General features: G+C 40.5%; 1 protein-coding gene across 1 annotated transcript in view; it reads left to right on the forward strand.

The window, feature by feature from the left end:
- The window catches only part of ITPR2 (inositol 1,4,5-trisphosphate receptor type 2), a 599,561-nt gene that overhangs the window by 516,470 nt on the left and 60,875 nt on the right, over positions 1–22,216 (forward strand). Inside the window, exons 53-55 of the mRNA XM_069585523.1 lie at positions 2,463–2,593; positions 3,718–3,883; positions 16,954–17,114. Coding sequence (XP_069441624.1) covers positions 2,463–2,593; positions 3,718–3,883; positions 16,954–17,114 — 458 coding nt within the window. The remainder of the gene's footprint in view (positions 1–2,462; positions 2,594–3,717; positions 3,884–16,953; positions 17,115–22,216) is intronic.

Consider the following 22,216-nt stretch of genomic DNA (forward strand, 5'->3'; position numbering starts at 1 on the left):
CGTGACTAGATCCATCTCATAAAGGTAGAAGCTTATTATCCACACTCACAGAGGCTGCTATGTGATTCCAGCATGCTTAAGCACTAGTTATGGAGTGAGTGGACTGGGCTTTTGCTGGCATTGACCCTGACCTGGGCACTCTGCCTTTGTTTGCATGTCACACAGGAAGCCAGTTCTCCTCATATGTTGGCGGCCAATCTATTTTACTTCACAGTGGCTAATCACGTGAGCTGCATGTGGATTGTACTGGCCTCCTAAAGAACAAACAACCTCACTTCTCAATTATTGGGGAGAAATGGGCGTACTTTCCTGTAGCTTCTGTGAACTGATTAACCCACATGTAATAAGTCTTTAGTAAACACTGGTGTCATATGATCAGGCAGTCGCTGATTAGATAAATAAATGCCACTAGATAGAAGATTATTTGAAAGTCTAACCATGGCAAAGTAGCATAAGACATACTTCCCATGATGGCATTGCTGGAAAGCTATATTACTCTTCAAAATTTCCTTTACCTCTTTTACATGTTTCTGTTTTCTTCACATGCTTCTTGCCATCACCAGCACCAGGCACTGGGACCTAACCAAGCACTTTGCACGCTGAGCTTGCTCTCTGTCTTCTCTGCCTTGCTTGTCTCTTCTGCTGCCCTGATGGCTGTCACCACAAGCTTCCCCTCCTCCACATCTCCAAAAGCAGTTTCATTTCTGCTACTTTCTAAGTCAGAATGTGCCTTGATGCTCACCTCTGAGGTCCACGGTCCAGTGCAGGCTCTGCCAGTATCTTCAAGCTGCATTTGGTGCTTGCCCATCTCTGACTTCCGCCCTTCTCTCAAGGTTGTATGTTCTGCTTTTTAAATTTTGATTTATTTTTTTGCTGTTCAAAGCAAATTTATTTATTGTTCCTAATCAACACTATTAATAAATCTGGGATTCTGTATGTTATGGATTTTTCTTAACCACTAGATAGGTCAGAATTAGAATAAATGGTGAGCAGTGGGGTATGAAAACATTTGATTTTCAAGGGAGTCATATTTTTCCATCAGTTCCACTTCACAATATTTTACTGTGTATTTTTCCCCTCATCTTTCTGATTTTGAATTTCACTGGGTAACTGATTTTAAAAAACAAATGAACTGGTATTCCACTATGGAGAACAGTATGGAGGTTCCTTAAAAAACTAGGAATGAAACTATCATATGACCCAGCAATCCTGCTACTGGGCATATACCCTGAGGTGTATGTTTTAGAAAGAAACAACTCTGAGTAAACGGAAAATACCAGACCCCCCATCCATGTGATATTAAAGTCAGCTTACAGGAAGAAAACCAGCCTTTTCATAAGAAAGTACTTCTTTTCCCTTTGGTAGTGGTGATTTTTATACTCACACCATAACATGCAGACTGGCTACACAATTCCAAAATTCAGCACCATATGGTTTTTTAATCTAACGAGAAAAATACATTTCTTCTCACTTCTCAATTTAGGATATCTTGATTCTAATTTCCAGCTTGGTGTGAACTTTTTATTATTTTAAGTGACTGAGAGATTACTACCAATTTTAGTAATTTTATCTTGAAAAAAAAACTATAAATTTTTCTGTCACATAGTAATTTTTTTCCTCTCTCTATTTGTCCCTAAATATTTTCACATATGGAGGTGGACTTGGCAACCCACTCCCATATTCATACCTGAAGAATACCATGGACAGAGGAGTTTGGCAGGCTTTGGTCTCCATAGAGTCACAAAGAGTCAGACACGTCTGAAGTGACTTAGCATGCACATGTTCGAATAAACACATTCACATAAAATAAATTATTCACATGAAACAGATTGTTCACATAAATGCATTGTAGCACTGTGCTAGTCATTCAGAAAGTGTAGTCACTTACCAAAGAAATGAAATAATATCTGCCCTCAACTTGTAAGCATTTACTATGGGTATGCCAATCTCTGTGCAAAGTCTTTTACATACCTTAAATAAAATCCTTAAACAACCCTCCAAAAGGTTTAATCCTTAAACAGATTTCCCCATTTTACAGATGAGTACATTGAGGTTAATAACTTGCCCAAGTCCCAGTTCTGGAACAGAGTAGAGTTTGAAGCTGGGCTCGCCTAGCTTTCTTGTACACATTCTTTCCCCTGGGTGAATTGATTGTTTTCAGAAGGTTTTATGGAACTCCCCCCATACCACAACAACGCACAATGAATAGTAACTTTCTTATATTTCATCCTTTTCATTCTGTCATTTTCCACTGATGGGAGAAAAAGTGATTTGGGGATATTATACATGTGGCTTTATCAGTCTATGTCAGTTTTGGGATGCCACACAGAAAATGTGTTATTAATATATGACTTCAAAAAAGTGTGTCCTGGCACAGTTATGAAGAAACAGATCTTTAGATGTAGAAAAGAGTGTTTTAAAAACGTGAGTTTGCTGTACAGTGTGACTTTGTGTTTTTATAGCTGATGAGGAATATGAAGATGGGATTGAAAGGACGTGTGACACTCTTCTTATGTGCATTGTGACTGTCCTGAACCAGGGCCTCAGGAATGGTGGAGGCGTGGGCGACGTGCTGAGAAGACCATCGAAAGATGTAAGCTGCAGAAAAATAGTTTTTCACGGAGCACACAGTCTTTTTTTTAACCTTTCTTAACAGCATTTACAACCCAGTTTTTGTTTATAGGGTACTCCATTTTATGTTGTTTGCTATAAAAATATAATGGTAGCTATTGAAAGCAACCCATTGTATAATAGAATTCCATAGAAATAGCAAATGTCCTAAAAATCTATATATGTTAGTAGGTCATGACATCTTAGCAACTTTGAACTGTATATTGTATGACAGCAACAAAATCATGACTTCTGACTTTATGGAGGAGTTTGATTGTTACATAAATAACAGAAACCAGGCTGTCTCTTGTCTCTCGGTTTTTGCAGGCGTGGAGATTTACTCTTTGCCTCTGAATAGGGACAGCCTCCATTATTTGTCCACAAGGAATATCTGATCTGAACGGATTCTAACAGGATTTCATATATCAAAGTGGCAAGGCTGAAAAACTTCTCATTGGTGGCAGCATCTCAAGTCCCCCACTGGGAGCTTGAACAAGTTCAGTCCTCTAACTGGCCAGCCATATCACATTGTCCATCCATCTCACGTTTCTTCATCTATGAAACACCTAGATTATCTGACCTCTAAAGTGTATTTTAATAACATTTATCAAGTAGAAATATGCTCGAGTTGTTAATGTACTTGACCCTATAAGGCCAAGAGCAAAATCTCCTTCAGAAATGGACAGACCGTTAGATGATACTCAAATTTCCAGTCTCTCTGACCTTTGGAAATGGCATTTGTTTACCTTCTGGGTAGCTCCTGGGATAGGAGCCCACTGCACCAAAATGCATTTAGCATAATTACATGTAAAGTGATTTTTAACACATGATAAATCCCTCCTTTGGAGAAGAAAAGTACAAGTGCATGGAAGGAGTCTGGGGACAGACTGGAAAGTTTTCCTCACAAAACTTATAAAGTAAACGAAGATAGAAAATGGGTCTTATTTTTTCCAACTTGGAATACTGCTTATAGTCATTGAGCAAAGTTATTGAATATGTACTTTCTGCTAGACAATATGCTAAATCAACATGCCTTGAAAATGTGAGTTTGTATACATACATGATAGACGGTTTTTTTTTTAATGTTTTTAAAATGTTTTATTTCAGGAGCCCTTGTTTGCCGCCCGTGTGATATATGACCTTCTTTTTTATTTCATTGTCATCATTATCGTTCTGAACTTGATTTTTGGGGTTATCATTGATACTTTTGCTGATCTCAGAAGTGAAAAACAGAAAAAAGAAGAAATTCTAAAGACCACGTGCTTCATCTGTGGTGAGTGTTCTCAAGATACTAAAATAAGAGAAAAAGAAACTACCCACTAGAAAGGAGGGGATGGAAGGATTTTTTGTTTGTCATGCCTTGGGAAAAATTATTTCAAAATGAAAGCTGGACAAAATTCAGATTATGTAACTGAGCATTGGACCGGGATACTCTGCTTCCAGAAATAGAAGAATCACATCCCAAAGCTCTCTTGTCATTATTTCTGCCATTTGTATGATTCTCTAACTATAGCATGTGTTGCAAAATGCCAGAAGGTTCCACCAACTGGCAAACAGATTTTTCATCACAATAACATATTGATTAAACAATAGAGTGATTTTTATTTTATTCGGTTAGACTATGAATCCACAGATGAGTGTTCCAGCAGCTTGACCTCCTTACTCCCCGGCAGCACTTTGTCTTCCATTCTAAGTTCTGCTTTCTCCCAGTTTCTTTCTCTCTCCATCTCTCACACCCTGTCCTTTTCCTCTTCCTCTCTCAGACCCACCCAACTTTCCTTTCGTCCTCATTATGTCCTTTGGCTCCACCGTCTGCTTCATAGACCTCAGCCTTTTCTGGCTTTAGTTGTCTCTTTAGCTGGCTTAGTCACCCTAGGATCCTTTCCCCTCCTTTTCTTTTATAGAAGCTATAACATGGATGTAGTTTTGCTTGCTTGCTTTCTTTTTTGCCTGCTGCGCCATGTGACATGCGGAATATTATTCCCCAACCAAGGGTTGAATCCAAGCCCCCTGCCGTGGAAACACAGTCTTAACCACTGGACTGCCAGAGAAGTCCCCCTTTCCCCTCCTTGAATAATCACCAACTCCTGGTGATACTCAACATCTATTTTTCCATATTGAGCTGAAGTCACAAAATAAGCATAAGGGCTTCAACATTCATTATATAGTAGATAACATTTATTCTATGTAATTTAAACTGCACCCTCAATAATCCCCTTCCTTCCTCAGTTCACCTTTTGTCACCTGTCTCTTTTCCCTGAATGGCTCATCCAAGCCTTCCCAATGTCACTCCAACAGGTAGAAGTGTGCCAGATGTTAACCTGTAATAGTTGAGCTGTTTTCCAAGGAAACAAGCACAGATTCAACATGCCCGTCTCCAGGGTATCCACAGTCTATTGTGAAATACAGAAAAAAAAATACCATTGCTGTCTAATGCATTAGGGGAATGATAGAGAAGTTTAAAGGTTGTTAACATTTCATGGGTCTGTAGTAGAGGGCATAGAAAGTTAGGAAAAGTTTCCTGGAATAGATGGTGATGGAGCTGATGGTAAAAGATGGAAAGGAGAGAGCCATATGAAAGTGGGCAGAAGCACAGTGGCTAGCATAAGGAAAGGCATGGAGAGGAGAACAGATGAAAAGAATGTTCATTTCCTATAAACAGATGAAAAGAATCTTCATCTCACAGTTTGGTGTTGCTAAAGTGAAAGTTTCAGAGCAGGGTATGCCCGCAAAAGAGACTGGCCAGGCTATGCGTGACCTCTTATATTAAAAAGTTTGGACTTTATCCTTATGGTTTTATTATAGATGGTGAAGATGGTGAATCATTATAGAGATTTAAATAGAAGATACAGGGTGTAATTATTATTTTCAATCACTGTGGCAGCTATGGGAAGTTGTTCATCGGGGAACAATACTGGAGGCAGAGGAACCAGGTAGAGGTTTATTGCCATTGTCCATAAGAGGTAAAGAAACCTTGATCCAGGACAGGTAGTGATGGCAATATTCAGGGTAATGGACAGAGTTAAATATTGGAGAGGTAGAATCTGCCTGCCAGTGCAGGAGATGCAAGAGATACAAGTTCAGCCCTTGGGTCGGAATATGCCCTGGAGGAGGAAATGACAACCCACTCCAGTATTCTTGCCTGGAAAATCCCATGGACAGAGGAACCTGGTGGGCTACAGTCCATGGGGTCGCAAAGAGTAGAACATGATTGAGCTTGCATAAGCACACACAGAATCCTTAAATCTCAGTGGTTTGTAATGGATATGAAAGAATGTGAGTGCCTGGGTGGATGATAGTAACAAAAGTTGAGTCTGAGAATGGAAGAAGAAAAACAATTTTAGGCATAGGCCGAATTTGGCTTTGAAAGTACTGAAAATGAGGTGTGTACTAAGTTGGACCATAAAAAAGGCTAAGCGCTGAAGAATTGACGCTTTCGAACTGTGGTGTTGGAGAAGACTCTTGAGAGTCCCTTGGACTGCAAGGAGATTCAACCAGTCAATCCTAAAGGAAATCAACCCTGAATATCCATTGGAAGGACTGATGCTAAAGCTCTAATACTTTGGCCACCTGATGGGAAGAGCCGACTCATTGGAAAAGACCCTGATGCTGGGAAAGATTGAAGGCAGGAGGAGAAGGGGATGACAGAGGATGAGATGGTTGGATGATGTCACCAACTCAAGGGACATGAGTTTGAGCAAGCCCCGGGAAATGGTGAAGGACAAGGAAGCCTGGCATGCTGCAGTCCACGGGGTCGCAAAAAGTTGGACATGACTGAACGACTGAGCAACAACTGAACACCCCAGTGGGATATACCCAGCACAGAGATGAACATATATGTCTGAGGCTCAGAGAAGGAGACAGTACTGGGGAGTCCTCAGCCTGAATGGGATAGCAAAAGCTAGAGTGTGGAGGAAGGCTTCCAAGTAAGAAGAGGAGACAGTGGGATTCAAGTGGAAAACATCAGCAGAGAAAGGGGATCACGCACACACAAGAACTATCCAGTATGAATGGTGTGAGGACAGCCAGGCACAGGTGGCACGTGAAAGTGAAAGGAGAAAATAGCCTTGGGAAGAATATAATAGATTATCAACTGTGCCCAAGCAGAGAAGGCCAGTAACATGAATTGAAACACAGCCTTTGAATTTCTTGTTGAGGAGGTTTTGGAGTCTTAGGAGTTGCCATGTGGATAAGGGCAGGGACCAGATTGCACAGTGCTGGGGAGGGACTTGCTGGAAGGAAATGACACAGAAAAGTCTTCTGTTTATATGTCTAGATTAGGTGGAGGAACGCAAGATTGACATGGCGTCAGGAAGATGTCGTATAATAATTGGGGGATTTGAGAAGAGAGTTATTATATATTAACAGAAGGGTGAGCCTCACAGAGGAAGAAAGACAACTGCCTTTGAAGAGTTTCCTGTGTCTCGTGGTCTTGCCTTTACCCTGCTTCCTCAAAGCCTTTTTCTTCACAATCACAATGACTGTTGTGTCAGAACCCTGCCTCTGAAACATGGGCTCTTTGGAAAAACCTGTCAGTACAATGTGAACCTCATCCTAAGGCATGATCCTGTCTCCCCTATTCTAACAAGAAAAAGCATGAACAGCAAATAAGTACATCACTTCACCCCCGTTCCTGCTCCTCTGAGCTTTCCCTTCAATATCAAAATCCTCTCTGGCTTTTCAAAGTTATCAAAAAGCTTGTAACCTATAAATTCCTTAAAATATCACATTAAGCTTCTTCCCCAAATGGAAATGTTTGTCTCAAACCTCAACATGAATTTCCTGCTGACCTTTTCTTCTAGCTCAGGTTGCACATTCTCTGGGTCCATCACAAGGGCTCAGACTTTCTCAGAGCCCATGATTTTATCACTGACTCCTTGTGTCTTCCCTCTGCCGACCTCTTTAACACAGCTCTATGCAGTTTATTGCCAAATATGTAGCCAAGGCTCCAGACTCTCTCCAAACTTTCATCCTTTGTTTTCCACAGTTGATTGACATTTTAAAAGGTATGACTTCCTGGCAGCCAATTTTACCATGTCTGCGAACCCGTACATCATGCCTCTCTATCTCCCTCCTCTAACCCAGCAGCTTATCCTGACTTCCATATTGCAATTGATGACAACCTACTGGGCTGGCAGCTTCTCCATCATTCTAAGCATCTCCTTTTTCCTCTTCCAGATGCACTACTTACCACGTGCTAATGAATCTGTTTTCACAATCTCACTCACTTCCTTCCACATATTCCCACAGCCACACCTTGGTTTTTCAGGCTTACCCTGGCTCATACCCCCAAATGACCTATTCAGTGCTGCCAGACAAAATTTTCCACATTGAGCTCATCATTTCCTTATTCAAAAGACCATCAATAGCATTGTACAGACTGTAACTCAAAAACGCTGATTTTCCTGGCATGTAGGATGCCCTGCAATTGGGCCTCTTCTTTTTTTTGCCTGTCTTTCCTTCCACTGTTCTCCCATTTATAGCTCAAGGTCTGGTTCAACGTGTTACTCATCTTTAACTCTTTCTTCTGTTCTCAGTTATGGTGTTTCTGTTTAGAATGCCCAAACTCCTAGGCTGTTGAACGACCACCCTCTCTCTGAGACCTAGATCTAAAATCGTTATTGCATGAGTTCAGCATTCTCTGGTCTTACTAATCTGAAGCAGACACATTTGCTCCTAAATTTTTCAATCATGATTAGCTCTAGGGTACTGTACACATTTTCCGTAGTCTTATCTCCTCTGTTGGATACTATACATTGCCATATTATAGAAAGTAAATGAACTTTACAGTCAGATATATGTGGGTCTACACTGGTTCCCCATCCTGGCTTTGTGATCTTAGCCAAGCCTTCTTTCACCTTGAAAGTGAAGAATATGCTGCCATGTTTTGGGGTTGTGGTGGCTATAAATGAAATCTTGTATATAAAAATCCCTAACTCAGTGCTTAGCTGAAAGTAGGCTTTCAATACATGGTAACTTCTCTTCTTTAGGAGATCAACATCTACATCTTACCCATTTTTATGCTTCCAGTTATTGGGTTGGCTAAAAAGGTCTTTCGAGTTTTTCTGTAAGATGTAATGGAAAACTCCAAATGACCTTTTTGGCCAATTCAGTATGTATTGGAGATTATTCATAAATATTTGCTTAATGAATGACTATCCAATTAGTCACCTCCAAATTAACGTTGTCTCTATACTTATGTGGCTTATTGTTTATAAAGGAAAATAAAGCAAGTAAATCCTAAATTACTCTATACTGTAGACAAAAACCTTAATTTCACTAATTCCACGTTATTCCAAATTTTGTTACATATAGGTTATAGTTTCTGTGGCATACACATATCCACAGGGATATATAGTGTGAGATATCAAAAAGTATTGGCTTCCCTGGCTCAAATGGTAAAGAATCCTCCTGCAGTGTGGGAGACCCAGGTTCAATCCTTGGATTGGGAAGATCCCCTAGAGAAAGGAACTGGCAACCCACTCCAGTATTCTTGCCTAGAGAATTCCATGGACAGAGGAGCCTGGCCGGCTACTGTCCATGGGGTCGCAGAGTCGAACACAACTGAGCAACTAACACACACACAGATCAAGAAGTATTAGATCAATGTAGTGTATTTTTCAGAAACTTCATATTTATTCAAATATTTGAGAGGCCATTTAGGTAAGTTAACCAAACAGCAAATTTAAATAGTAATTTTTTTATACTGGAACAACTGTTTTGTAAAGTAGAACAAATTTAATATGAACATTTAAAATAAATTAGAGACTTAAATATTGAAAAGCGTTTCCAAGTTCCTATAGCTCCTAATCCCTGTGACCTCAGTAACTTAAGGGTTCTTTATCCTCTGCCCTCAAAAGGCAGAAATATGTATAAAGTGCTGTGATCACGTATATGTAGATATGCATTCATTCCTGGGATCGCTTATTACATATAAGATCTAATATATACCACTGAAAGTGAAAGTGGCTCAGTCATGTCCGACTCTTTGTGACCCCATGAACTATACAGTCCATGGCATTCTCCAGGCCAGAATACTGGGGTGGGCAGCCATTCCCTTCTCCAGGGGATCTTCCCAACCCAGGAATCAAACCGAGGTCTCCTGCATTGCAGGCAGATTCTTTACCAACTGAGCTATCAGGGAAGCCCAAATATATACCATATATATTATAATAACATATCTTCAAGAGTGATTTAAACATGAGATATTTGGGAGTTGTATTAGCAGGCTATAAAATAGTTGTGTTTAATCTAGAAATGGTTCTTGGAACAGTCTGGTATTAAATTGTGATCCAGAGGGGAATATGGTATCAAATAAGGGATTCTCCCCAGTAGGAATTGGCTCTAGGAGTATTCCAAGGATACTCATAGTAGCGTTTGCAGAAGAGGTAGGTACTGTGACAGGCAATGAGAGCAGATGGGACTTCTAAGCGTTAAAGACATGACCAGGTGTATCAGTTATGATTCAGAAAACAATTGCTAGGGATCCAGAAGGCAGTCATGATAGGGTGGTGATGAACACTTGACAGAGCTGAAGCAGTAAGCATGGAAACAGTTTGGCTCTGTTGTCCACATTAACTATTAATTTTGAATTACTAGAGGCTGAAGTGCAACAGAATAACAAAATGGAGAAAGGTCAGAATTCCTATCATAAGAAGAGTCAGATTCCTGGAATTAAAGATCTTTCTAGATGCTTAAATAGGAAATAAAGGTTATTTGGTGAGGAAAGCATCTGTGTTCTTCTCTTGGTATGTTAATTCCTCCTCTATACCTTATGCGTGATTTTATTCTCTTATATGTTATGCACTGTTTTATTCTCTTTTCTCTAAACTTATGCATGAAAGTCATTCATTCACCTATTTGTTCAATACTTATATCCACAGTGTAGTAGGATCTTGCAGTGAACAAAACCAGACAAAAAGCACTGTCATCATGGAGCTTATTTTCTAACACACATACAGTGTCAAATGATGACAAGGACTAGGAGAAAAATAGAGCAGAGAAGAGGAATAGGAATGCCTGGCTGCTGAGTGGATATGTGCCCTTACCTTAGTCGTCCTGGGTGTGAAACACAGCATAAGTGTAGTCTTCTCATTGTTCCGGAAAAGTTTGTATTGGGCACATAGAACTCTGCTTACCCATCCTTTCTTTCTTTTTTAGTCATCTCATCCAGTGCTCTGGCTTTCATTGTTGTTTTATGTCATTTATCCTTGAACTAGTAGAGTTACGTCTTGAATGCTTTTTTGGAGTTCCCAGCTTCCTACCTGGCATCCCAGCATTAATTTTTCTATAGGCATCTTAAGTGGAACCCATCCCATATCAAACATATCCTCCCTTTAAAATCTCTTCCTTCTATTTTTTTCCTCTTGATTTGTTGGTATTACCTTAAACTCGCTCACCAAGTCAGAAAAGTCAGTCATCCTTCATTCCTACTAAATCTATACCTCTAATTGGACATCAAGCCCTCTTCAGTTTTCATTTGTGAGTCCTCTTCAATCTCTTATTCATATATTCAATTATTCTGTCAACTTTAGTTGAATGTTTTCCAGTTGCTATGCCAGCTGCCGGTAATACAAAAAATAAATCAGACAATAAAGTAGTAGAGCCTAAGGAATCAATAGAAACAGACAAGTTTTTGCAGAAAGACACTGAAAGGATCAACCAAGGGAGTGAGAATGGTGCCAGGGGTTGAGCTGGCTCTTGGAGAAGGAATGCCTATAAAGTGGGAAAGAGACTAGATAGAGGCATAGGGTTTTCAAAGGATTTGGTGTGTTTGGAGAAGAGTGAGAAAGTCAGGGCGGCCACAGGACGTGTGCAGAGTGGATAGTTAGTCCCTGAGTCTGAGGGCAGCATCAGGTTTGGTGGACAGGGACTTCGTTAGCAGAAGAGAAGAAGGGCTAGAAACATAAATCTTTGATTAGTTGAGTTTGACATGCCTGTAAAGTTATTCAGGAGGCAGCGGGAAATAAAATCTAAAGTTGAGAAGAAAGGTCGGTACTGGGAAGAAAGATTGAGAAATCATCAGCGTGATGCTGGTTGAAACCACACGAGTGGACTATGCTGCTTAGAGAGTAAGGTCTAATGTTGATGAAAGACAACCAGTTTCCCTCCGTTACAAGCCTCCTCCCGTGCCCCGGCCCCCTGGACTCCCACCCTCTCCTTTTCTCTCACAGTCTTCCTCTAAATCCTGTCAGCAGAAATTACTTAAAGCGCAGCACCCAGTATGCTAGGCTCCACTCAGAAGCCTTCAGAATAAAGTGCAGACTCCTTAGCTTTGTGTGTAAAACTTTTCAGGGTTTGTGCCAAATGTACCGTTTCATCTTCATGTCCGAGCGTTCCCTCCTGACCATACCAGAAGAATTGACAGTTCCCCAAATAGGGCATTTGCTTTCATCTCAATTTTTGCTGTGCTATTTCCTCTGCCCAGAGGCAAAAGAACAGAGATTTGGAGTCAGGAATATTTTTATTTAAATATTGGCTGACTTTTCCACTAAGTAGAGATATTAACATGAGCAATCAATGAAATCCCTCTGAATCTCTTTCTTCACATGCTGAAAGGTCAGATTGATTATTGTTGTTATTATAGCATATTTAAACATCTTTATAGTTCTCAGCATAAATAGGTGCTCAGTAAAAATTAAGTACCTTTTCTTACTGATCATCTCTTCTCTACTTGCCAAGGTCATGTTTCATAGGTCAGACGTTTAAAACTTTATGCCTTGTTGAAACCTTTTAAAATGTATCTGGTCAGAACTTGTTTTGCCCTCCTTTATATTTCTTTGATAGTTTATACCACTTAGAATATAATACAATTTGTCTGTTTCCTTTACCCTATTATGGATTGATTGATGGTAGACATTATCTTTTTATCTTTATAGATCTATGTACCTTGCAACAGGTACGTAGGTAGGTAATTGTTTGAATTGGATTCTAGGAGAAAGCTACTTTAAAATTTTCTCCATTTTTCTGTAATGGCTCTGTTGAGATATAATTTACATAACCTTATGATAGACTGATTTAAAGTATACATTTTCAGTGGGTTTAGTATGTTCAGAGTTGTGTATCTAGCATCATAATTTTATTTGTTAATTATTTATTACTTTACAGTATTGTGGTAGTTTTTGCCATACATTGACATGAATCAGCCACGGGTGTACATGTATCATCATAATTTTAGAACATCTTCATTGCCCTCTAAAGAAACCTCCTACCCTTTGGCCATCACTGCTCCCTTCCTTCCCATCAAACTGACCATCCTCCTCAGCCCAAGGCCACCACTGATCTACGTTCTGTCACTATAGATTTGCCTGTCCTAAGCATTTCGTATTAATGGAATTGTATCATATGTGGTCATCTGTGACTTGCTTCTTTCACTTAGTATGTTTTCAAGGTTCATATTAGCATGCACCAGTACTTTCTTATTGCAGAAAAATATCTGTTGTACAGATACACCATACTTTGTTTATCTTTTTATTGGTTGATGAACATTTGGGTTTCTACTTTTTAGCTATTATGAATAATGCTGCTACAGACACTCATGTATATGCTTTTGTGTGGACATACATTTTTTTCTAAGAGTGGAATTGCTGGTAACATGGTAACTCTGTGTTCAAGTTTTGAGAAACTGCTAAACTATTTTTGAAGTATAGGAGGGTTCCAATTTATCCATGTCATCAATACTGCTATTATTTGTTTTTGATTATATGCATCCTAGTGAAACATCCTAGGATTATATGAATCCTAGTGACATATTCCTTTTTTTTTTCTTAAAATAATGAGCATTTATTGAAAGACTACATGAGCAATTTAAGATAACAAATGCAGTAAGCAAAAGAGCCATCATGGAGAGCCAGGTGCTTTAATTTAGCAAGACCCGCAGCCCCACCGTACGCTATTACCCAACTCTTTTCTCGGCTTCCCCCTTTCTCTCTTTTCTAGGGCCATTCTAATTCCCTCTCTCTACCTGCGGCTCTGCCTCCTGATTTCTGCCAGTTTACTGGCAGAAACTTCTCCTGCTTCATTGCTTTCTGCTTATATTCCACTCTTTCCTGCATCTCTTCAATTCTGTTTTGTTCTTAGTGATATACTCTTAATTCACTCAGTTAATATTTTATTCAGTGCTGACTACGTGCCAGGCAATGTTCTAAACTACAGGGACCATTGTTGAAGAAAAGAGACACATATATCTACCCATGGACATGCAGTAAATAATCAACATAATAAGCTCATATCTAAGTTCCCAGATAAAACATTATGCCTTTCTTTTGTGCTAATTAGCAGGCTGGATTTTTCTTGCACAATAATTTTTACCTATATACCTGAGACTTGTGGTCCAGTTTAATTGAACACCTTTGATACAGCTATTTTCAGTCTGTTTGGAGATGAAAAACACTATAAGACAAAGGAAAGCGTGATCAAAAGTATCAGTAGAAAGGGAGGGACAGACTGAATAAAACAATCAAATTAAGCCACATTAAGAAAGTGAGGTTTGAGAAAAACTAGCAGGCAAGTGAGTTAGTCCAAGAGATATCAGAGAGAAGAGAGCTGTAGGGAGAGGAAACAGTTCAAAGGCCCTGAGGCAGGGATCTGGGTGCCAGGAAGAGCAGAGAAGCCCTTGGTGGCTGGGGAGAGTTAGCCAGGGAGAGGAGATGGGAGATAAGATTAGAAAGGCTGGAGGGCCACATCACATAGGGTTTAGCAAGCTGCTATTGCATGGGATATATTTAAACTCAACAATTATTCATTATTTTTTCAATTTTTGAGCTTAACTGGATCCTATATTTTCCCCTGCAACCCTACTCATGGGCTATTGTAAGAATGTTGACCTTTTCTCTGAGGAGATGAGGAACCACTGCAGGGTTTAAAACAGAGGAGAGACACTATCCTACTCAGGTTTTTAAAGGGCCGCTCTGGCTGCTGTGCTGAGAACAGGCCTTAGAGAGGAAACATGGAAGCAAGGAGGCCTGGGGGTTATTTGGGTAAACCAGATGAGTGACAATAATGGCTTGAACCAGAGTGGTAGCCTTGGAGGTGGTGAGAGGTGATCAGATCCTGGGTATATGTTGAAGATACAGCCAAAATAATTTCTTTTTTTTTTAATTTTTTAAAAGTATTTTAATTGGTAGAAAATTGCTTTACAATTTTGTGTTGGTTTCTGCCATTCAACAATGTGAATCAGTCATAAATTATATATATCCCTCTCACTCCCTTCACCCCACCCCTCTAGGTCATCACAGGGCTCCAGGTTGGGCTCTCTATGTTATTTAGTAATTTCCCACTATCTATTTTATATACGATAGTGTATATATGGGCTTCCCTGGTGGCTCAGATGGTGAAGAATCTGCCCACAATTCAGAAGACCTGGGTTCAATCCCTGGGTCCGGAATGGCAGCCCACTCCAGCATTCTTGCTTTAAGAATTCCATGGTGAGCTACAGTCCATGGGGCCGCAAAGAATCAGACAAGACTGAGCCACTAACCCCCACCCCACCCCCCCACACACACACACAGTGTATATATGTCAGAGCTACTTTCTCAATTATTAGAGAAATGCAGATCAAAACTACAATGAGGTATCACTTCATACCAGTCAGAATGGCCATCACCAGAAAATCTACAAACAATAATTGCTGGAGAGGATGTGGAGAAAAGGGAACCCTCCTGTACTGTTGGTGGGGATGTAAACTGATACAGCCATTATGGAAAAGAGTATGGGGATTCCTTAAAAAGCTAGGAAGAAATCTGACATATGACCCAAAAATCCCACTCCTGGGCATATACCATGAGAAAACCATGATTCTAAAATATACTTGTACCCCAGTGTACAGCAATTGCAGCAATATTTACAATAACCAGGACATGGAAGCAACCTAGATGTCCATCAACAGATGAAAGGATAAAGAAGTTGTGGTACATGTATACAATGGAATATTATTCAGCCATAAAAAGGAATGAATTTGAGTCAGTTGTAGTGAGGTGGATGAACCTAGAACCTCTTATAGAGTGAAGTAAGCCAGAAAGAGAAAAACAGGTATTGTATAGTTACAGCATATATATGGAATCTAGAAAAAATGGTATTCATGAGCCTAGTAGAGAACAGATTTGTGGACCCAGCAGAGGAAGGTGAAGGTGGGGCAAATTGTAAAAGTACCAAATGAATTTCAACATGAATTGGATGTGGCATGTGAGACAGAGGATTCAAGGATGACTCCAGACTTTTGGCTTGAAAACTGAAAGACTGGAATGAAAAGAGGACGTGGGTGGAGCTCGTTTTGGGGAGAGGATTGGATTTTTATTTGAAGCATGCTAAGCTGACGATAGGTCAAGTAAGACGAGGCATGACCATCAGCCAGCTAAATTTTATGGTATTTCCCGTAAAAATATCCAGTAATATAATTTAAAAGGTCACACCTTCATTGGGGACAGACTTTTTTTGATTTATGTACTTTGTATCTTATTGTTTAAAGGGTCTTCTTCATGCCTAAAGGGCCAGATGACTTTAAAAAAAAAAAATATGTTTAGGAAGAAAGTAGCCAGTTTTGGAATTCAATTTCCAGATTTCTTCTCCAGTATCCGAACTGCAAAACCAGACTGAATCCCAACATCCCATTTTACTTGGCAGCCTAATTCATTTTTCCATAGATGTTTTTCTTCATCTCCATTCATTTCGTTTCATCTCCCCTTCAACCTTTGAGAGAAAAGCATCTTACTACCCAGATCCTCTCCTCAGTGTTCTTCCAGAAGCTAAAAAAATATTCCCTGGAAATTGATCAGACCTTCCCCTCCCCAGAATGCCTGGAGCACAGTAGTCTAAGGGTGGGACAAGCCTGTGAATCCTTATTGCATTCGGAGCACAGATCTCTGTGGACATTCTTTTGCCCTTCACTGATTACAAGTGGTTTTGAAGGGAGATGACTGTTAGCTGCCTTTTTTTCTCTTTTTACCCAAGTTCCTGGATAAAATGGCATTTTTTTTCCTGCCCCGATTATTAGCAAGCATGCTTTTTCTTGCACAATCATTTTGACTTCTTTTTCTTAGACTTGAGGTCCAATTTATTATAATTTGACAATTTTTATTTGGTTACGTTTTAAATTGTCTGCAAATTTTGCATCTATAATAGGACTCCACTTTTCCCAGGATCCACAGGGGATAATGTTAGTTGGGAAGAAATGAAAAACTCTCGCATTTTTTCTGGAGGTACTGCGTTGTTTTTAATCATAACATTTTAAATTGTCACGCTCTTTCAGAAAATGTTTCTTCACAATAATGATTATGTTTTTATGCCAAAAGTGAGTGCTGATTAAATGACATGTTACACACATTGTCTCTCATGGTTTTTTTGCAGGACTCGAGAGGGACAAGTTTGATAATAAAACAGTGTCTTTTGAGGAACACATCAAGTCAGAACACAATATGTGGCATTATTTGTACTTCCTAGTCCTGGTGAAGGTGAAAGACCCAACTGAATATACCGGACCTGAAAGTTACGTGGCTCAGATGATTGTGGTGAGTGAAGGGAGGGTTTGGATCTATGACTATACTGCATTCTATATGCTTCCAATTCCCTACCCTACCTTTCTTCCAGAATGCAAAGGTTCTAGCAGTCGTTTTGTTAACTTTTAAATAGGACTGTCAATCACTGAAGAACCCCTGTCCTGGCTGAATCTTAGTGGCCGTCTTGGTTATACAAACCATATCTAAGCTTCAGATGTACAGATGGTATTTCCTGGAGAATTCTCTGTGCAGTGAATTCAGTCCTTTCTGTCATCGTCTGACCTCATGCTTCCTGTCATCACTAATGTCTCAGTTCCCCAAATCTGGAACTTTCACACTGGCACATGATTCATACTTAAAGAAATGCCTTGAATTTCAGAAATCAAGCATTTAAGCAATTAAAGAGTGTTTGGGGAGGGGATAATGTTCAACCCCAGTGGGACAGCATTGGCTTTTTGTCAGTATACATTTTGGATCGATTGACCAGTGTTGGTGATGGATTTGCCCTGATCCTGCTGTGTCCAGTTGCTTGTGACTCCTCCTCATGATCAGTAGCATTGCATAGAGAGTATGGTTGTCCACAATTCAAAGTTTCTTCTGTTTCATAGAAAATTAACATGAACTGGCTTAAAGAGAAGTCAGAGTTGCAACTTTCCTGTATCCATGATATGCATTTTGTTGTTCAGTCGCCAAGTCATGTCCAACTCTTTGCGACCATAGACTGCAGCACAGCAGGCTTCACTGTCCTTCACCATCTCCCAGAGTTTGCTCAAACCCACTGTCCATTGAGTTAGTGAGTACCATTGCGTCTGATGCTGAAGCTGAAGCTCCAGTACTTTGGCCACCTAAGGCAAAGAGCTGACTCATTGGAAAAGCCCCTGATGCTGGGAAAGATTGAAGGCAGGAGGAGAAGGGGATGACAGAGGATGAGACGGTTGGATGGCATCACCGACTTGATGGACATGAATTTGAGCAGACTCTGGGAGATAGTGAAGGACAGGGAAGCCTGGTCTTCTGCAAGTCCATGAGGTCACAAAGAGTCAGACATGACTTAGTAACTGAACAATGACAAATCTTTGCATCTGATATAAACTCTTGTATTCTTATAATAAACGTGGCCATATATTGGATTTTGCCTCAAAAACCATCCTCCAAAGTTGTGTTAATTATTTGAGAATGACGCCTTCAAAGAGCCAAGACCCTCTTTAATGCTGAGTCCCAAGAATGTGTGTATGCTCAGTCACTTCAATCGTGTTCGACTCCTTGTGACCCTATAGACTGTAGCCCGCCAGGCCCCTCTGTCCATGGGATTCTCTAGGGAGGAATACTGGAGTGGGTTGCCATGCCCTCCTCCAGGGGATCTTCCTGAGCCAAGTATCGAATCCTCATCTCTTGGATCTGCTGCATTGGCAGGTGGATTCCTTACCACTAGCACCACCTGGGAAGCCCCATCCCAAGGATAACATTTTAAACACCAGAGTGTCAGGAGAGCCAGGTAACAACTGGTCTGTATCTTCCCCTCTGGGAGCTTATATCCACTTAGGAAGGCATAAGCTACAATATAATGAACAACCAAAGAACATGTTCAGAGGCTAACATCTTACTAAGTTACCAACATCTTAACATTGCACTGTTTAACCTTACCTGACAATATTTATGTGTCACAGGAGAGCTCCGTGTAAACTGAGTTTTCTTAATTCAGCATTTTTCATCCTATTTTATTATGGACATGCATCCTACTGTAAGTTATTTTCTCTCCATTTTTATATGACAGTGGGCAGAACCTAATATTGTTTCTTTTTTTTCTGTGTAGCCTTATCTACCCTCTCTTCCTTCTAAATTAGGAAGCAGGTTATCATTTTGAGAATAGACACTCACAGTCATCATTTATTCTTGATCTCAAGATGCTCAGAGACTGTTTCTGTGAAACATTTTGTTTCTGCTTACCAGGGGAAAATCATGTAAGCATTCATTTAACATGTGACCTCGGGACTTGCCTATTGCTCCAGCGGTTAAAACTGCATGCTCCTAATGCCGGGCTTGTGGGTTCCATCCCTGGTTGGAGAACTATGATCCCATATGCCTTGAGGTGTGGCCAGTTTTTTTTTTTTTTTTTTTTTTAGAAAAGTAAGTAAATACAATGTGACCTCACACTGCTGTATTTTTTCAAAGTTTGAGGTACATTTAATTAATATATATTTATCAGTCATCTATTATGTCCTTTGGACTAAAGATTTTGGAGAATACACTGAAGTCTGAAACATTCCTTTTCTTAAAGCCAAAGAATTTAGAGCTTCCCTGGGTGTTCTTTGGAAGGAATGATGCTAAAGCTGAAACTCCAGTACTTTGGCCACCTCATACAAAGAGTTGACTCATTGGAAAAGACTCTGATGCTGGGAGGGATTGGGGGCAGGAGGAGAAGGGGATGACAGAGGATGAGATGGCTGGATGGCATCACTGACTCGATGGACATGAGTCTGAGTGAACTCCGGGAGTTGGTGATGGACAGGGAGGCCTGGCGTGCTGTGATTCATGGGGTCGCAAAGAGTCAGACACGAATGAGCGGCTGAACTGACTGAACTGAAGAAGAGGAGGTGAATAATAAACCTAAAGTACAATAAACCAAGTTCCCTAAGAGTGGAAAAGAGAAAGGTCTGAAGGCTTAACGATGTAGAGTGATAACTAACTGGAAGGTGGTGGAAGGCGGCATTTGAGGGGTGTGCATGTGTGTGTGTCTACATGTATGTGTAATACATGAGACAGGGTAGAGTTTGTGCAGATGAGGAGTGTCTGCTGGATTAAGAGTGAGTTCCCATAAGAGGGAGCAGCCTAAAGAAAAGCCTCAAAATGGGACATTCAAACACTCGGGGGATAGTTACTTGCCTGGTTTCACCAGCACATGGTTTACTTCTAAGGAAGTTCTGCAAGTTATGACCTGCAAGTTATGACCCAAAAAGTCAACTGCACTTTTGAGTAAGAGGTATACGTTTTGGTCATTATTTTCTTTCAGCAAAGGGAAGCCACAGAGGTTTTTACCTAAGGGAATAATATGGCCCAGTAGAGTGTTCAGGCAGAGGTGCGTGGGCTGGTTTGGGGAAGGGAAAGACGAAGTGAGAGGTGGTACTTGGCAGTGGACAGGATTAGGAGGGGGCCGTGGAGGAGCAGGTGAAAGGCTGAGAGCTGAGCCAGGGACACCTGACGCTGTGAGCCTGGTCACTGGGAGAAAGGTAGCGAATGGGTTTCAGAAAGTCTCTATGAGGCGGAGAAACGAGTCAGAGAAGAAGACTTGTTGATTTTGAAACAAGACAGGAGCCTGAGTCATTGGGAGAGATGGTACAGTGACAACAGTAGGCGTCTTAGAGCCAGAAGGATCTGGACTCACCCCCTGACTCTAGCACGGATCTGCTGTGTGGTCTTGGTATCTTGGGTGAGTCTTTGAACCTCCCTGAGACTCTGCCTCCTCACCTGAGAGGCAGAAAATGGGTGTGAGATCAGTGAGATGATGTGTAAAAAGTGTCTTGCTTATGGTTGGGTACTCAGTAATTGACAGTTTTCCCTGGGATCATCCACATGGAAAGACAGCTGGCACCATCAGGTTAGCGAGTGGCAGGAGAAAGGAGAAATATAAAGAGAGGAGAAGAGAAAGCCAGAGGCAACACCTGGGGGATCTCATCTTGAGGAAGAAGGAAGAAGACAAATAAAATAAGGAGAAAAAGGAGACAATAAAAAGGGTAGAAGAAACACCAGGAAGTGGAGTGTGTCAGAAGCCTAGAGATGAGCATTTTCAGTGTCAGAGTTCACAGCATCAGCTGTTGCAAAGAAGAGACAGGTCCAAGCCTTTGGATCTTGGGTAAGGAAATCCCCGGTAACTGCCAAGAAACTGTTGACCCATCTTTAGCCTTCATATTAAAATCACCATTTTGCCAGGCTCTTGTTCTTGAATGTTTAAGACTTAGATTTCCGTGTGTCTATCCATTCTCTCCTCTCTCAAGAAGCAGGACAAGAGGGAGGAGAACCACAAGCTTATTCAAGCATGAAATGTCTCATTCTCATCCAAGCAGACCACATCCAAGAGAACAGGCACTGGTCCTGAATTTTAATGGTCGGGAGAAGGAAGACTGATATTAAGCTTAGGAAGGATGGAAACAAAAAGTCATTTGACTCTTAAGAGTGTTCATTTACTGAAATAGCCCTTTTGGAAAACCTGAAAATCTGTAGCTGACAAACCCAGTTTGGAAAATTGTTACTTCAAGCTCCATGGAGATTATGCCCTCCTAATCTTGATCCACTGAGAGAGAAGATTTTGGAGCTCATGGCAAGTCAACACGTGTCTGTAGCTCATTTCAAAGACTGTATTTTTCTCTTCCTCCAGGTCAAAGGTAATCACTCTTAACAGCTTGGTAGGAAATCTTCCATTTTCCTACCACTTCAATTTGTGGTCTTTAAAATTAGATACATTTACCAGTTTGATTTAAATGCTTGTTTATCAATAGAACTTTAGAAGAAGTTTTCATTTCTTCATGATGGACATAGGTTTTACCCTCAAGGATTTATGCAAAACAAAATAAGGAAGTTCCTCATATTTGTTCATGAAACAACTCACTGAGTTCTGCTACACTATAAGTAAGCCCAGTTTGGACCTAGGGGGCCTTAGCAAATGCTTCCTGTCTTCTGGTGAAATGAGAAAAATAAGAATATACCAAGTTTGGGGCTGTTTCTCCCCTCTGTGTATTTTTTCACCTCCAATCCATCCATTTTATGCTCAAGTAAAAATGAGTGGCACTCATTCCCAGGTGGCACTAGTGGTAAAGAACCCACCTACAAATGCAGGAGACATAAAAGACACAGGTTCGATCCCTGGATTGGGAAGATCCCCCAGAGGAGTGCATGACAACCCACTCCAGTATTCATGCCTAGAAAACCCCATGGACAGAGAAGCCTTCAGTCTGAAAGGTCACAAAGAGTCAGATAGGACTGAGGCAACTTGGCACACACACAACATGCATAAAGAATATTTATACTTATATGCATTAAAGCATATATTATAAATAAATCGATATATTGTTTCTGGGGGTTAGATTCTTAGAAAATACATTTGTGCCTCTACGTCCACC

This window comes from Ovis canadensis, chromosome 3 (assembly GCF_042477335.2).
Source record: "Ovis canadensis isolate MfBH-ARS-UI-01 breed Bighorn chromosome 3, ARS-UI_OviCan_v2, whole genome shotgun sequence".
In the NCBI taxonomy this organism is placed as follows: domain Eukaryota; kingdom Metazoa; phylum Chordata; class Mammalia; order Artiodactyla; family Bovidae; genus Ovis; species Ovis canadensis.